The sequence below is a fragment of the Pimephales promelas genome, chromosome 2, assembly GCF_988280905.1.
Source record: "Pimephales promelas chromosome 2, fPimPro1.hap1.1, whole genome shotgun sequence".
NCBI classification, from domain to species: Eukaryota; Metazoa; Chordata; class Actinopteri; order Cypriniformes; family Leuciscidae; genus Pimephales; species Pimephales promelas.
The window spans coordinates 9148860-9166977 of record NC_142770.1 but is presented as its reverse complement, the minus strand read 5'-3'; the positions used below and the strand labels follow the sequence as shown (position 1 = coordinate 9166977).

The 18118-nt window shown below is 38.9% G+C and overlaps 1 protein-coding gene across 3 annotated transcripts in view; it reads left to right on the top strand.

Annotated features, from left to right (window-relative positions):
- LOC120480666 (von Willebrand factor D and EGF domain-containing protein) overlaps nucleotides 1-16927 on the top strand; it is a 65918-nt gene extending 48991 nt beyond the window's left edge. For all 3 annotated transcript variants that reach the window (XM_039673988.2, XM_089134592.1, XM_089134587.1), the window contains 12 exons: nucleotides 3049-3216; nucleotides 4599-5405; nucleotides 9599-9694; nucleotides 9770-9865; nucleotides 10242-10337; nucleotides 10458-10553; nucleotides 11717-11812; nucleotides 12266-12361; nucleotides 13533-13628; nucleotides 13773-13868; nucleotides 16289-16386; nucleotides 16688-16927. In XM_039673988.2, coding sequence (XP_039529922.2) covers nucleotides 3049-3216; nucleotides 4599-5405; nucleotides 9599-9694; nucleotides 9770-9865; nucleotides 10242-10337; nucleotides 10458-10553; nucleotides 11717-11812; nucleotides 12266-12361; nucleotides 13533-13628; nucleotides 13773-13868; nucleotides 16289-16386; nucleotides 16688-16708 — 1862 coding nt within the window. In that variant the 3' untranslated portion in view covers nucleotides 16709-16927. The remainder of the gene's footprint in view (nucleotides 1-3048; nucleotides 3217-4598; nucleotides 5406-9598; nucleotides 9695-9769; nucleotides 9866-10241; nucleotides 10338-10457; nucleotides 10554-11716; nucleotides 11813-12265; nucleotides 12362-13532; nucleotides 13629-13772; nucleotides 13869-16288; nucleotides 16387-16687) is intronic.
- Nucleotides 16928-18118: the final 1191 nt, after the last annotated feature.

The window sequence follows — 18118 nt, the reverse complement described above, 5'->3', positions numbered from 1 at the left end:
CGTGATTCCGCGTGTATGTACACGCCGTTAAATGTCCGAGCGAAACGAAACAAAATATAGATCTACATCTGGGGAACGATATTTTTTTCCTAGGATGGTAGGGGAAGACTAATAAATGGTATTAACCCCAGTGACGGGTAGGTTTAGGGACGGGTTGGGGCAGGTCATAGATTTATATATACAGAAATGTAGCGTTAAGTCAACGGCCGGCGTTCATAAACACGCTGAAAAGTGATTATGCGTGTTGATAGCACGCCAAAAATGGAAATACGAATTGGCGTGTCAAACGTACGCCACTTCATGAGATCAGTCTGCAAATTTCCATCACTTTTACCAAGACACGGCAGTCTGCACTCAAGAGTAAAATGTTTAAATATGACATTTCTTATCAAATTCTTGTTGGTTCCATAAACTCTAAAGGAGACACGACTGAGATTTATTGGGGTCTTTTTTTTCTCAGCAGAAAAACTAAAAGAACCAGATGTACAGAGTTAAATTATTTATGTTAAACTGGGTGTTTTGCATCATTATAAGACATTTGACTTGAACATGATTGGGAGAGAGATTTAGAAATCTCATGAGAAATAGAGCACACAAGTCATAAGACCTATGTGTATAGCACTTTGTTGCAAATAGCTCAGGGGCCTAACAATATTTGCTGGGACTGGCACAACAGGCCCCTGGAGGACATCAGTATGGGGGATGTAAATTGGCTTTATGGCTCTGTTCCCTCTTCTCATCATCCCTCTCTTCTCCTTTTCACTCCCTCCGGTTATGTCCTCTGGGAGTAAAATGGAAAGATAGAAAGAAGAGACATCAACCACAGAGACTGGACAGGGTTCCCAAGGGAATATTTGTTCTCTAACCAGCTTTGCAAAGAAATCTTTGCAGATTTGTGTTTTTATTTTATTACCACACAATCATTTTTCTTCAAAAATAGTTTTGAGCAATGAAAATGAGACAGATGATCTACAGTAAGACTTAGCATCATTTTAAGATTTTCAGACGCCTTTTTCAGATTTTTGGTTGCAGAGTTTGAAAATACGAGAACAGTTTGATAATGTTGAGATTATTTGAAATTCTCAAAGACAAAAAATTGTGAACCAGAATGTATTAATAATTTACCTTCATAATCCAAATTGCAGTCTAAAAGAAACAATAGTGACATTCAAGAGATCTAATTTGGGATTGTCCTTTTTTATGGAAAGCTTTTTATGGAGCACATCGTTTCTCTCCCTCTATGCAGAGATCATTTTAATTTTACAAACTCAGAGGGTCAATGTAGACGGGGACCCCGTGTAATTGTTTGGAATTGCCGTCTGTATTTTAAAGGTTATTACCAATGTAGAAACATTAATTAATAGGATCCCAATAGAGACTCTTACATTGGAGTTACTGTGTGCTACAAACCCAAAGGTTAAATGAATTCTTGTCGTTCTCAGGTACCCTGTTCGTCCTTTTGTAAATACTAATTGAAAATGAAATTAGACAGTGTCCCCAATGGCCGTTTGTCCCCAGGCAGTACTCAAAGCAATCTGAACAATACGTCTCCTTGTCGAACCCTCGTTTGCACTTACCTTTCTTGTCTATGTCATAATTAATGCGCGATTGACGACAGGGGATTTGTAAAGTCCACAACGATTTGCTATCCCATGAGTCATCTTTTCCGAAAGGTAGTTAAGGCCAGAGTTTGGGGAACTGGGACAAATAGCACTCTCTGGAAAGACGCTATCATCCTTGGGAGCACCTCATCTCTTGCTAACACAGTCTTACCGGCTTGCAAATTGCCTGCCATCACACTTATGGAGGAAATTGAAATGGCAAGCAGAGGGGATGCAAGCTGTCACCCCCTCGGCCAATAAATCCTGCCGTTGTCTAAGGGATTTGTGCTGACCTTGCGAAAATGGGACAAAAAGCCCGGGCAATAACCCTTGATATGTGTAATCAGAGGGCCGATAAATCTATTTTTAATGGAAGACAGCTGCTAACTCTTTCATCTTTCTCTGCATCGCTGGCAGAGGGCAGGCGTCTTGTTTTATTTGACATGGCACGTGAAGCTCGACAGAACAGGTGCATGCATGTGGGTGATTGTGAGCAAGATGAGGGCGTACTTATTCAATAAAATATGGTGATGTGATATGGTGAACCCCATTGACTGCTGCTAAAATCATTTGCCCAGATGAGTCTTGTAGCCTCTATGTGGTGGAGTAAAAAGGATGCCAGCTTGTTTAGTTGTGGATAAAACTATGGGGTAACTTTTAGTCTCAGGAAATGGTGTAAAGATTTCAGGTTATTGCTTCACACCACATCTTCCCTAGTGTATGAGCGAGACCTCAATTTACCTGCATAGCTAATCCTTAACCAATCTGTAGCGGTTGGGTAACATTAATTAGGTTGTAGGATATGGAGGCCACGTGAGACTGTGAAATTGTTGGTAGGAGTTGAAGTAAAGGTGAAAGCACCAGAGGATCCAGAACCCAGAGAGGTTCTGACCCTAATTCACATCAATCTCCTTCTAAAATACTAATGATTAGTATTAAAGGCTGACTGAACTTAAATTCAAAATTTATGGCAAACTTAAAGATACACTGTGTGATTTTTACCCCCATCTAACGGTGAGAAGGTATATGACCATCCAGTGAATATTAGTTTCTGTTCCTCTCAATTCCGATTTTGTTTTAACTCCTACGGTGGCCAAAGTAGTCCAAGATTAACATGGCTTCCAGTTCGACCTCGTCCATGAGTGTTAACTCAAACGTAAACGCGAAAGGCAAAGCTTGAATTAACAGGTAAGTCCCTCTTTGGCTAACGTACTTTCAAGATGGAGGGGCAACATGGTGACCGACATTAGAACGCCTTACCCGTGTATTTTCAATGGCATATTATACACCCACGAGAATACTTTATTACTTAAACGCAGTAAATGTACATGAATGAGCACATATATATATATATATATATATATATATATATATATATATATATATATATATATATATATATATATTTAGCTTTAAAAAGCAACCATGTCATGTTTCTCTACTTCAGGTTTTCCCAACGGACTAAATATGACATTCAAGTGTGCAAGTAGGCCGTGTTTTCCTGGAGTTCAGTGCATTGACCTCCGGCCACCCTACACTGGCTATGTCTGCGGACGATGTCCACCAGGTTATCACGGCAATGGACGTACATGCACGAAACAATCAAAGCATAGCCGTAAGTACTTTTCGAAACATTGCTGTCAGTTCTTCGAATCAATGGAAAGCCTAAATGAGTCAACTGGATTTAATTTATTTTTTGGCTGAATTATATTATTTAGAGCTCCTTTAATTAACACAAAACTAAACAGAACTTTTTCAAAGTTGTTTCATCACCATGAAGTCTTAAATTGCATTTTAGATTTGTTTAAAAAAAATCATCTGTTACTGTTTTCCCCTTCAATCCATTCTTAATCCTCCTTGTTTCATCTCCCAAAAGCGCAGAGCTCCAGTAATTAGAGAAAAACATAACGAATAGGAAACAAGGCTTTCGTAATCCTCAGAACGCGACAGGTGCTTTGATACGGTTGATAACTAAGACCTGGAAACGTCTAATGCTCAGTCATGCACTAGGCTGCGGCATGGTGGTTGCTGACCCACAATGTGTTTTTGGCTGATGAGAATAGGGAACAGAAAGAGACAGTAAGGCATTAGGAAAAGAATGTGTAAACTCATTTAGAAAAGGGATGAGGAGAGGAAGAGTTTTAGTTCTTTGGTCTTTGATTCTCTCTCTTTTTTTTTAATTTGAAAAGCAAAACTACCAGACTGCATCTTATCCTTTCTTATCCCCGGAGTACAGTATGTTACATTTCACTCAATGGAAATGTTGTTAGACTTCTTAATCTGTTATTTTGCTAGACAAATCCCTCGAATACATTTTCCTATGCTGCAGTATCGCATCACGACGGTAAAAGCCTTCAGAGCTAGGTAATGACTTTTAATGCATTTCCCTTGTGAATGGGCCACTGCTGGAATCATTCCTAATAGTGCTGTTATCAGAAGTGAATCCATGAGCAGCCACAGTGGGAACTAGAAAAGAAACAGCTTCATTCTGCTAATTCCCTCATTGTCGCCACATGCGGCCCAGATTCCTACACACTCAAAAACGGCAGTGTGTCTCTATTGTTAGCATTGTGTTTTGTTGTATTGCGTCTTTGTTCCTTGCTTGTGGATGGGGGACAGAATAAATCTTTTTGAGAGGCCAAAGCGACTATATGTTGTTTATGAGTAAATCTGCCAGCGTCACCAAAGGTTTTCAGCTAGTACTGAGCACTATTTCATCATAACTGCACTTCTGATGGACTCATTGTGCAAAATCTTCAAAGGGCTGTTCGAAATCTCCAGAGGATTTTGCATGAATGATAACTGCAGAATACAGTCAATCTCTTCCTTTTATTTTGGTGTCCTTATTCTTTTTTTTTTTTTTTTTTTTTTGCTTGGTAATGAGCTTTACCATGCCTTGTTGTGGCTGACAAGTAAACTTTGTAAAGCTGAACAAAAAGTATTTACTTTTCATATGTTGCTTGCCATCTTGCGTAATAAGCTTGTCCTCTCATCTAGCACCCCGCTACTCACCGCAACTGACCCAAGCCAAGAACAACCTACCCCATGTCTCCCACAGTGTTCCCCATCTGCACCTCCCCGTCCTTCCATTCAGGCAACCTCAGAGACGCCTAGGGGGGACCCCACACCGTCAGGCCACCTCTCACATCCACTACCCGCCAACCTTCCCACCTGTTACAGGGAAAGGGGCGCTGATGGCGGGACACACACCTACCTCAACCAACAGCAGGGATCGACTCCTTTCTCGCTCCCACAATCAACTGAAAGTTCTTCCAAGTCCAGAGGAGCGAGATGCTTCATTTAAAGTCTCGGCACATGGATTTGCAGGCGTCATGCCTGGAAAAGACTCTTTACCTCACACTTCGAGGCATGTCGAGGCACTGAGGCAGCAATCCAGTCTGGCCACAATTACCCGATCCCAACCTTTGACACCTCCCGACAACCAGCAACCATTAACAGCAGCCCTAACCTCCCTCTCCTTCTCCTTCTCGGAGACCGAGTTCTCTGCAGATGGAGGCCTTGGGACTGGAATCCAAGACCCATACGAGACTCAACCACTGCCCAAGGAGAGCTTCTCCTACCTTGGTGAACAAAGCAACACCCAATCTCTGGATAACCAACCAACTCTTCAGAACCGTGAACACCAAAGCAAGAGTGGAAATGTGGTTCTGTTAGAGGAGAGAAGCTTCACCTGTGCAGATGTCCCTTGCTTCCCAGGTGTCCACTGTGAGCTTGCAGGTGACGGGCAACCTAGGTGCGGTCGGTGTCCTTTGGGATACACTGGAGATGGCCGAATGTGCAGAGGTAATTTTAGATGTATAGATGACTTTTTTGAGTTTGTCTTACTTGAGTACACTGTCAAAAAAGTGTAAAAAATATTGCCCCTTTAGATGTACAACATCACTTGACAGTACCCTAAATATTGAAAACTGTGTATATTAGTACCTTATGTAACGGAGGCCAGCTAGTAGTTGCTGTGCAAGTAAACCTCACTCCTCTGATCTCAATAGGCGCTCTAACGACAGATGCTAGAGGCTGCAGTCTTTAGCCTCCTTGTTAGAGCGCCCGACTCTCATGCCGGAGACGTGGAGGGGTTACACTTAAGCCTAGTTCACACTACGTGATTTTAAGCCCGATTTAAGCCCGATTTGCAAATCGTTGAGTCGCCGACAAGTCAGGGTGTTATCGCGTGCAAATCGCGGGCGATTAGCGGACGATTAACGCTCGCCAATCAGTTAGTGTGAAAGAGCCAACAACGCATCAAAGACAGCTCGCAGACAGCTCGCAGACAGGTCACCGAGCTCAGAAAAATATCTAGCATGCTAGATATCTCGCGCAGTCGCGCGACTCAATCTCAGTGATGTCATGAGTACAGCCAATCATAGCAACGCATGGGTTGAGGACACCAGGTAAATCTTACTTTTTCTTTTTTGCATTTTTTTTTTCTCAGAGCAGATCGTCGAGCAAACAGTGTGCAGCACTAGTTTCTGTCTGACGTCCATATTCGCGTGTTGTGTTCTTCTCTGCAGTTTCGCGTCATTTCTGGTTCGTTTTATTGCGTGTTTTTTCGTTACAAAACATGGTTTCTAGACCAGATAGAATCGTGTTGTTGTCAACTCGTTATTTGTTTGATTATTTTCAGGATTTAGACCGTATTATAGTACTGAAACAGCTCTCATTGAGTCACAAATGATATGCTCTTATCATCCGATCGTGGTTGTATCTCTATGTAGTGCGTTGTTAACTCGTGTAGTGAGTTACCTCCTGTTGTGGATCAATCACGTTGTGTTGTGTGGTGTGAACAGCTAAACAACTTCAACTGAGAGCAAGTCATGTAGTGTGAACTGCACAGTTCAGCCCGACATTTTAAAATCATGTAGTGTGAACTAGGCATTAGTAAAAAAAAAAATGCATATTGGTACCTTAAAGTAGTATGTACCCTTAAAGGATTAGTTCCCTTTTGAAAAAACTTTTGCTGATAATTTACTCAGCCCCATGTCATCCAAGATGTCCATGTCTTTCTTTCCTCAGTCGAAAAGAAATTAAGGTTTTTGATGAAAACATTCCAGGATTTTTCTCCATATAATGGACTTCAATGGGAACCAGACAGTCCAAGGTCCAAAAGACAGTTAATAACTGTTTCAGATGCAGCTTCAAATGTATTTAAACGATATCAGACGATGAATAAGGGTCTTATCATGCGAAACGATCGGTTATTTCAAAACTTATTCCAAAAATGTAACTTTTCTAAGGAAAAATGCCAGCCTTGCTGTATTCTGTGAGGTGTGTTTGTAACGTCACGTAATACGTAATTACGTTCAAAAGTTCACGGGCGACGTAGCCGGAAGTACAGAGTCAGTGTTTACAGGTTGAACGCATAGGTTGAACGTGCAAACTAACTCAAACGGCGTTTACAAAAAAAAGGAATTAAAAGGTAAAACAACAATGTCGGACGATTTTGATTCTGTACTTACGTCGCCCGTGACCTTTTGAACGTAATTACGTATTACGTGACGTTACAAACGCGCCTCACAGAATAGAGCAAGGCTAGCATTTATCCTTAGAAAAGTTACATTTTTGGAATAAGATTTGAAATAACCGATCGTTTCGCATGATAAGACCCTTATTCATCGTCTGGTGTCGTTTAAAGACATTTGAAGCTGCATCTGAAACTGTTATTAACTGTCTTTTGGGACCTTGGACTGTCTGGTTCCCATTGAAGTCCATTATATGGAGAAAAATCCTGGAATGTTTTCATCAAAAACCTTAATTTCTTTTCGACTGAGGAAAGAAAGACATGGACATTTTGGATGACATGGGGGTGAGAAAATTATCAGCAAAAGTTTTTTTCAAAAGTGAACTAATCCTTTAAAGATACTACTAGGGTTAAAAAAAGGTAGCCAGTCGATCTGAGCTACCACTATTTACATAGTAATTGGTGTTTTACATGCAATAGGTCAGTGAACAAACTGTGAGCATGTCGTCTAAGGTCTAAACTACGGAAAAGTATGCAGCATGTCGAGTTTTAGACTGACAACTGACAGTAACTGCTGTAAAAAATAAGCTCATTCCCCAAGCATGCTCTAGGCATGAGGAATAAATACATTCCTTGAGCTCCATCCCAGAGAAAATTAGGAGCATAGGGTGAAAGAATCACTAGAAACATGTTTGCTATTGTAACCCCATGATATTGTATTGTTGAAATTTACTCACCAATGATTACTTATGCATTCATGAATTATTTTCAGGCACTGTTTTCGAGGTATGAATATGGTGTGAACATGCACAAAACAGTCACAGGTGTCTTGTGTTGAGTGCTACAAAGCAGATGGCAGTGGATCTAGCTTTTTCATTAAACATGTGGTGAAAGTTACCCAACTATTCAAATCTGCCCTGTAGTTTTTCAGAATGCTCGAAGGAATAACTAAGGGTGAAGCTTAAAAAGCAAGCATGGTAATTATCTAAAAATATAACACATTCACTTTTACAACAACTCACTGTAATTTAAAGTGAAAGGCACACATTTAAAGGGATATTTCACTTTGAAACTAATTTTTTGATATGTTTTAGCTTACCTCAAGGGCATCCAAGATGTAGGTGTCTTTGTTTCCGCAGTATTTTTATTTTGCCGGAAAAGTGATCTCCGCACGTTTACGTCACTCATTGTTTACACAGAGATTTCGGAAGCGTTACCCTTTACTGTGAAGATCTAAACATATTTAGATACACTCTTAGGCCCCGTCCACACTACTGCGTTTTCGTTTAAAAATGAAGAATTAAAACGAATACGATCTCCGTCCACACCAGCGTTTTATCTGCGTATTAGAAACGATCTCCGTCCACATTAAAACGACTGAAAACGCGGATTACGTGACCATTCACCAACACTGGGCATGCGCGCGCCGGTGTAAACTGTGAATGACGAATCAGGGAAGGATACGTCATGACTGATAACACCCAATCATAGAGCCAAGCGTCAGCCTCTGCGTCAGCGTTTCTGAAGTTCTCCGTTTTGTCTCGTCCACACTCAAACGCCCTCCTGATATTCAAAACGCAGCTGCAGCGTTTCTAAACTTCTCCGTTTTAGGTCTTCGTTTTTTCCCGTTTTAGTGTGGACGGGAGATGCAAACGAAGCAAAAGGTCTCCGTTTTTAAACGAAAACGCAGTAGTGTGGACGGGGCCTTAGAAGAAATGGTTCTATTTAGAACCAAAAATGTTTCCATCCCCCGCTTCATATATGGAACTCCATATAGAACCATTTTTTTGGTAAAAGGTTCTATTGGCCAAGTATGGAACCCCAGGGTTCTATATAGAGCCCAGAGGAACCCTTTTTTTAAGAGTGTATAGAACCTTTTAGGGGTTCCGAATACGTAGCACTGATAGAACCTTTTAAGGTTCTATATAGAACCTTTTCTTCTAAGAGTGTATACAGGAAATAGCAATGGAAGACGATTTTGATATATCAACAGACAACGTTGAATTTTTTTCGCAACCGCGTGAGAGATCACTTCCGACGCTTTCCGACACATGCCCTCAGATCACTTGGACGTGGCTATGGTTACAAGAGGTAAAAACTATATAAATACTGTTCTTTTTCTCACACAAACCACTCGTTTCGTGTCTTAGGCCATCAATGTGTTCTTACATTTACGAGTCATTAAATGATGTTTAATTGGACTTCTCTGTGCATGCTCTTTGAGGTAGACCCCATATACCTCCATTATATGACAGACAGACACTAACAGTTTGACCTAGAAATATCAAAATTGAAAATACTGTGGAAACAAAGACACCTACATCTTGGATGACCTTGAGGTAAGCTAAAACATACCAAAAATGTATTTCAAAGTGAACTATCCCCTTAAAATAGGTATAGTACATACATAATCTGTATATACTCTTGCTTCCTGTGCTTCATGCCGCAGATGGTGTTTGCATGTTGATGGAGTGAATCTGACCATGTGTTATTTGTGTTTGCATTCCATTTGTGCCCTCAGCCGTGTGCAGACATGCCTGCGGTAGAAACATGGAGTGTGCGGCCCCCAATACGTGTCGCTGCAAGAATGGATACAGTGGCCCCAACTGCGAAACAGGTCACAAACAAACACGTACTTGTTTATAATACTGTGAATAAAATTGTAGAATAATGTAATTTTGGATTCTCACAGCTATCTGCAGTCCAGCCTGTCTGAACGGAGGAAAATGTGTCGCGCCTGATATATGCGATTGCATGTCAGGCTACCACGGAGAGACCTGTGAGAGCGGTAAGTACGTAGATGTGTTCTTTCCTGTGTTGATGTATTTCCTATTAAACAGAAAGTTCGGACTATGGCAGATGACCTTTTGTTTGGCCATGATTGGCTACCTTTATTGCTAGTTGGCAGTCAGGTGGTATTTACAAATTTAGTAGGAGACATCTTTATTTTTCTATGCAGGAAAAAGACTAAACGTTTTACATTTATGTGGGTTAATAGTGTGAAGTAGCATATGAATCTGCAATATGTGCTGTTTGCCCTTTCCATGAAGAGGCAACTGTGCTAAATAATCTGTGCAGCCTTGATGAGTTATGTGTTAGCTGTTTGCTTTGTGTGAAATATGACTGTATTTTGTGTGCATTTGGTCGTATGAATATCCCTGCAGCTCTCTGCAGTTCGCCCTGCCTGTACGGAGGCACCTGTGTGGGTCGAGACACCTGCTCATGTCCCTATGGTTTCGTAGGGCCCAGATGTGAAACCAGTGAGTCCCGATAAATCATGTTTGCTTGGAATTTCATGCGCATGTGGATGTTAAACATAAACTCTTACACCCCTAGTGGTCACAGGAGACATTACATGTGTTTTGGTTTCAATTACACAGTGGTGTGCAACCGTCACTGTCAAAACGGAGGGAAATGTGCATCACCGGATGAGTGCGAATGTCTGGCGGGGTGGACGGGACCATCGTGCGAGACAGGTGAGAGCGTGTGTGGTTGGCTCCCAGAGGGACCAATCTCTTCTCACTAAATCCATCATATGTGTTTGTGCTGCTTCCTGGTGGCATTTAGCTGTTGTAGAACCTCTATCTGTTCATTTTTCATTCCGTTCTGGCGGCTCAGAGAAAACACCAGCCATTATTTCAGCCTGATGATAACTTCCTTCTCGTCCACCTGAGTAAAAAATGTAGTTTTTGTGCTACACATTAATAACATTTTACAAAAAACAATATACATCAACTCAGACTCTCCTAATAAAGCAAAAAGGTGAAGCAATATATGTGTAGGTAAGTGTTTTAAGAACAACACAAACATTGCTTATTGGTGCATAAATGAATTGGCAATGTTTAAAGGAGTAGTTCACTTTAAAAAAAAAAAAAACTTTTGGTGATAATTTACTCACCCCCATGCCATCCAAGATATCCATGTTATTCTTTCTTCAGTCAAAAATAAATTAAGGTTTTTGATGAAAACATTCTAGGATTTTTGTCCACATAATGGACTTCAATGGGAACCAAATGGTTCAAGGTCCAGAAGATTTTGGAGTTTCAGTTCAAAAAACACCTATCCTGGAACTAGCTACTGAATAAACGATATTGTAGCATAGCATGTATAATTTCAATGTAATAATTTCAAAACTTTTTTAAAAGTGAAAGATAATAACTTTCCTTTTTTTAATCATTAGTAAGTCAGTTTTAGTCTCTTTGAAGATCTAAATCATAGTTTTTCAACAGCAGAGATGTGATGTTGACCACACAAACACTCACAATTGTGAGATCTGATCAGAAAACAATTGCTTGGGTTTCATTTATGTCTTATTTAAAGGGTTAGTTCACCCAAAAATGAAAATTCTGTCAGTATTTACTCACCCACATGTTGTTCCAAACCTCTATGTGTTTATTTGTTCTGCTGAACACAAACGAAGATATTTGGAAGAATGTTTTAATCAAACAGATCTCATTCCCCATGGTAGTCAATGGGGAATGAGATCTGTTTGATTAAAACATACTCCCAAATATCTTCCTTTGTGTTCAGCAGAACAAATAAACACATAGAGGTTTGGAACAACATGAGGGTGAGTAAATACTGACAGAATTTTCATTTTTGGGTGAACTAACCCTTTAATAAATGTGTTTGTCTTTAGCTCTGTGTGAGCCCATTTGTCTCAACGGTGGAACCTGTGTACGGCCGAACTCCTGCACCTGTCAACCTGGTTTCTACGGGGCTCGTTGTCAAAACGGTAACGGCTTTTCTTTTTAAATCAACTTTCCTGAAGCATTGCCTTATTTTTGACAGCTTACAGAGGCCAGATATCAATTTCTTAACAGCGTAGGTGTGAACCATGACTATTGCACTTTAAAACTATAAAATGGAGCAGGCCTAAAATCCATTTGGAAGTCTTTCGCTCATGTCATAGCCTTAGATTCAGGATGTTTGATGTGTATACATCGATTCCTTCATAGCAGCTCCATGTGGTGAGGAATGATTCGCTTAATGGCTTGAAACAGTCGTCTGGTAAAGATGTTTTTGATAATAGGGAATGACTCTAAAGTCTGGGTTGCTTCAATTTTGGTGAATTGTAAAGCTTTTAGAGTGCGTTTTCATGGTCATGTCAGACGTATCCATCATATGTTCAAAGAACACAGGTCTGATATTAACTCATCAAATCTTGGACGTCTTCTCTTTCGTTCAGCCGTGTGCAGTCCACCTTGCAAGAACGGCGGTCACTGTGTACGAAACAACATCTGCTCGTGTGTGGAGGGATATTCAGGGATGCACTGCGAGAAAAGTAAGTGCTGTTTTCCTGACGTGTTTACGAAGGACTTCTATCCAAGCCGAGACTGGTAGGATCAGGTGTCGGGTCAGTTTCACGTGTATAACCACAAACTAAGCTCCAACCAAAAGCTGAAAGTTTTGTTCTTCCCCCATGTGAAGCACATAACATGATGGGAGTGAAATCAAAGCATATGGAAGATTAGCATAGAGTTGTTTTGTTGATTAAAATGGCGCTCTGGGAGCAAAGATCAGACATGACATGAGTTTACATGAGGCCTGTCTGATCGAGGTAGTGGATAGTGAGTTATCTAACTGTGAGAATTATGAAAAATATGGGATCAGGACTAAATTAAATAACTCGTTATATGAATATTCCAATTAAAATAACATTGAAGAACTGTTGGGAATATCCTTATGTTGAGGTCAAGTGTAAAATAAAATCCAAATATATTTATGTCAGTAAACGGGAGATTATTTTTTTATATTTAAATACAGAGGGAATAAAGAACTTTATAATAATAAGGTAAATAATTACATTTATTAGGTAGACAATGTTAAATAAATAAAAATATCATGATTAATTTATTAAGCCATTGATTAAAAAAATATTATTTTTATATATCATTGCTGTTATAGTTATGGTATTATTAATAAAAAATATAGAATTGAAGAAATGTATAACTTGTTCATAAGTGATAAATAATTTAAATAATAACGTATTAAATCATTTTTTAAAAAGTATCATTTATTACAATAACTGTTATTTCTGTTATTATTGTACTCTTGGTACTGTTATAGCCTACCGTAACTTATTATTTACTTAATAAGTATTTATAATAATAATAATAAGACGCATTTAAAAAAAAGCATAATGAATGAACAATTTATTCATGATAAAAGGTTAAAAAGTAATACTATTATTAATAATATTATCAAAACATTTTCTATTATTTTTTTTTATCATTTAATACAATAACTGTTTCTATTTTTATTGTTTATTTTTATTCAGTATTGTATTATTGCTTACAGAGTTTTAAATGATTATTTCAGCCACATCTTCAATCAATCAAACTCTAAATTATGGCGTGGAATTATCTGACTGCAAAAATGTACCTGTATTTACTTACTTTACCCTGTTGGTCTGAATAAATCCAAAGCTTGACCTTATTCCCATTCCTCCACAGGTGTGTGTGAGCCAGTGTGTATGAACGGAGGGCGATGCGTCGGACCAGATGTGTGCGACTGCGCATCAGGCTGGAGGGGAAAGAGATGTGATAAACGTGAGTACCAAACCTAATCCTGAAAAAGACCTTGAAGTGACCTCCTTACCTCATGTTAACAAATGTTAAAGTGTGAAGAATTCCAGGTTACCTCTGACCCCACTGGTTTGAGCCTTGTTTCTCTATTTGTTTCTGTTCCGCCAGCTGTTTGTCTGCAGAAGTGTTTAAACGGAGGTGAATGTGTGGGGCCGAACACCTGTCACTGTGGTCCCGGCTGGAGGGGGAGTCTCTGCCAAATCCGTAAGTGATTCCTATCCCAAATGTAATCGTCTCACCACAACAAGCACACTCAAAAGACTCGCTCGAGTTCTCTGTAAAATAATCTAAATAGCATCTCTTCCGTTCCTGTGCTCTGCGGTTGTTGGTGATATGTTTGTTGATAAACGGACAGATCATCTGTGTTTCGCAGGGAAGTGGGAATTCATGTCTACTGCTGAAAGTAAAGCACGATGAATGATACTCTCATGAGGGTATAGATCGGGGAGTTTGAAATGGCTTTTCCTTGAGCTTGACCTGCGTTATTGAAGGAATAGTTCATTCAAAATGACTAGATATAACTTCCATTTTGGTTCTGTTTGGAGTATTTGGCCTTTGTAAAGTTTCAGGAGGGACAAATCCATTTAAATACGGAAGTGAATCCCCTAAATTATCGTTCCGGGTGTGTTGAACGTTTTGGCGTTCTCATATGTTTGATATCCACTACTTTTGACAAAAATAATATTACAGCAACCAAAGAATCATTATGTTCTGTAATGTTAAAGGATTAGTTCACTTTTGAAAAAACTTTTGCTGATAATTTACTCACCCCCATGTCATCCAAGATGTCCATGTCTTTCTTTCCTCAGTCGAAAAGAAATGTAGGTTTTTGATGAAAACATTCCAGGATTTTTCTCCATATAATGGACTTCAATGGGAACCAGATGGTTCAAGGTCCAAAAGATAGTGTTAATAACAGTTTCAGATGCAGCTTCAAATGTCTTTAAACGACACCAGACGATGAATAAGGGTCTTATCATGCGAAACGATCGGTTATTTCAAAACTTATTCCAAAAATGTAACTTTTCTAAGGACAAATGCTAGCCTTGCTATATTCTCTGAGGCGCGTTTGTAACGTTACGTAATACGTAATTACGTTCAAAAGGTCACGGGCGGCGTAGCCGGAAGTACAGAATCAAAATCGTCCGACATCGTTGTTTTTCCTTTTAATTCCTTTTTTTTGTAAACGGTGTTTGAGCTAGTTTGCACGTTCAACCTATGCGTTCAACTTGTAAACACTGACTCTGTACTTTCGGCTACGTCGCCCGTGACCTTTTGAACGTAATTACGTAATACGTGACGTTGCAAACGCGCCTCACAGAATACAACAAGGCTGGCATTTGTCCTTAGAAAAGTTACATTTTTGGAATAAGTTTTGAAATAACCGATCGTTTCGCATGATAAGACCCTTATTCATCGTCTGATATCGTTTATTAAAGACATTTGAAGCTGCATCTGAAACAGTTATTAACTGTCTTTTGGACCTTGAACCATCCGGTTCCCAATGAAGTCCATTATATGGAGAAAAATCCTGGAATGTTTTCATCAAAAACCTAAATTTCTTTTCGACTGAGGAAAGAAAGACATGGACATCTTGGTGAGTAAATTATCAGCAAAAGTTTTTTCAAAAGTGAACTAATCCTTTAACTAAACCTGCAGTGTTTGGATAGCTTCTTCACAAAACGCACTCTCGAAGTGTTGCCATGTCCACTTATTATGCTTTTTGGGCTTGTTGTTTGGTCCTTAAAGCCATCAAGTTTATGGAGATATTAAAGTGGGTAGGTGTGGGTCACAATATCCTGGTCTTGGATTAATCTCGGGTTTATGGCTTGTTCTTGTTCGTGATTTTTTCTAGCTGGATCTGGCAACAAAAATGAGTCAAAGTTCCGTACACACTACGTTGAGTTTTTGTAAATGCCTTTTTCACAACAGAGTTAATTTGCTGGTAGAATAAGGTTGTCAATCTCGTGAATTACCGAACTGTGTGTGAACAGGATTAGGCACTGAAAGGTGAACTAACATTAAAATTAGGGTGTTTTTTCCCTCCAGCATTTGTTTGGATCTTTAAAACTACATTTATTAAATAAATGGTTAATGTTAGTTTTCCCCCAAGTGATAAAGGCATTGCTTAATGCCCGCTGTAATCTTTGAAAAAGAATTCGAAGCTTCTTTGATCAAAATGTTGTCTTGTTCATGAAACTTACCCACATTCAAGTGAATAAAATGGGTTCTTAAGTTTTAAAATCAGAGGGTCTGTTTTGATTCCTTGCAAGATATTCATAAAACGAAATATTCTTGGGGCCATTGAATGTTCGTGAAAATGATCAAAAGAGCTACTGGGGAAAGGGTTAATAAATAAAATGTAAAAAAATTCTTTAGGAAAAACACGCACTAAGTAATTATTATCATTTAGACCAGGAATATTTAAATATTGATAATATATAATAAATATAGATTTTTTTTTTTCATTCCAGTATCAATTCTGCCATCAAATGTGCACATTCCATCATTTTCCATGAACTAACCTTACAAATTGACAATGTGACTTACACTTGCAAAGTAATGAATCAACCATCAAAAATGTATCTACGACTTAAAATATAACTTGATAAACTTTTTTACAGCAATCTGTGAACAGAGGTGTTTGTATGGAAGCCGATGTGTCCGACCAAATGTGTGCGCTTGTAGAAGTGGCTTCATGGGAACTCTTTGCTCTAGAAAGGTAATTATAAATAAATATATGTTTTTTTCTTTAGAAAAACATGCATACAAACACTCTCTTAATAATTTAGTTTCCAAAATCATGGTAGAAGAACCATTTTTTGGTTCCTCAAAGAACCATCAGAACCTTTCCTTTCTCAGTGTGAAGGACGTTTTAACAATTTAATAAATCTTTTTTTTTTTTTTTTTTTTCCCACTATAAATACGTTTTTGTGCAATGGAAAAGCTCGAATGGATGTTTAAAGCTTTTCATGGAAAAATTAATAACTTTTATTTTTTAAGAGTTTCTAATTATTTTACAGCTTCCTGTCCAGAGAGGATGAGGAAATGACACGAGGTGTTATTGCTGCACTGAAGACACTGGGCCCATATTTCACTACTTATTAACCTGACAGGGTTACAATATCATTTTCAATTTGTAAATATCATAGCTGAAAATATTAATTTATGTATAAGGTATAATATAATGTTTTTTCACGCTTTTCAAACGTTACTATATTTGTGGAAATGATTCCTGAAATAAATGCGTGTATTTCACTACACATTTTTTGGGCTCGTTTGACTTCTTTCTAACATCCACTCACATTTATACAATTCCGTTAAGTGATGCGGAAATGACACGCTTCACCTCTAAGTTAAGTTTGACAGAAAAACGATCTCTCTTGTTATTCAAGCCAAGGCACAGACAATTTAGCATCCTCTGCTATCCTTCCTCTGACTATGTGGCCTGAAACTCAGTTGCACTCTATTTCTCTGAGGACGTCCCCTTTAATGTGACTGGAATGTTAAAAAAACACATAAACATGCTGTTTGTCACGCCTGGCTGAGCGTGCAGTGGCTCCAGTTTTTCCGCAAATACAAACAGGCATCTCGGTGACAACACAAACAAGCATCTGAACTAATTAACGTTCATTGATGGTGGCCATTAATGAGCCAGTCATAGATAGTTCCTCTCATGCATAGCTAATAATCCAGCTGTTCGTATACGATTACCTGAGGTGCGCAAAAAAGGACGGTAAACATTAAACAACTCGCTGTTGTTTAACGCTTTCAAACTGTGGTTTGAAAGGGTTACAAGGTGGCCGATTAGTGTTTGATTGATTGAGTATGAATAACTATAAAGCACCGTATAAAGGGGGGGGGGGGGGTGCATCAAGGTTTCTAGAAAAAAATATTAAGCAGAAGAACTGTTTTCAACATATGCAATGTTTCTTGAGCAGCAAAACAGCATTTTAGAATGATTTCTGAAGGGTCATGTGACACTGAAGACTGGAGTAATGATGCTGATTTTTTTTTTTTTTTTTTACGGAGCCCCTAAAGGGCCATTTGGTGGAAAACAAATTTTAATGGGAGGGGAAAAAAATATACGTCACTGCTCTTTTCATTTTCTTGCAAAAGTTTTGTGTTCCACAGAGAAACTTTTTGCCAAAGTTTTTGCAAGGGAACTCAAAGGTTTTGTAAACGAATTCAAAGGGAACGTCTCAGAGGAACCCAAAAGCATTAAAGGGTCACTTCACCCATTTGCATTAAGCTTTGTATCTTTAGAAACCCAGTCATATTTTTGAATGGTCATGGTTTATTCCCTTATTTTCCCCAGAGATGGGAGGAATAAGGATTTAAGTGTTTTATTTCCTGCTTATCGTGACGTAAAAATCGTCATTTTGCGTCACGATAAGCAGGAAGTCACATTTCATTGAAACGTCAACAGACTATGATTAGCTCATTATTATTTA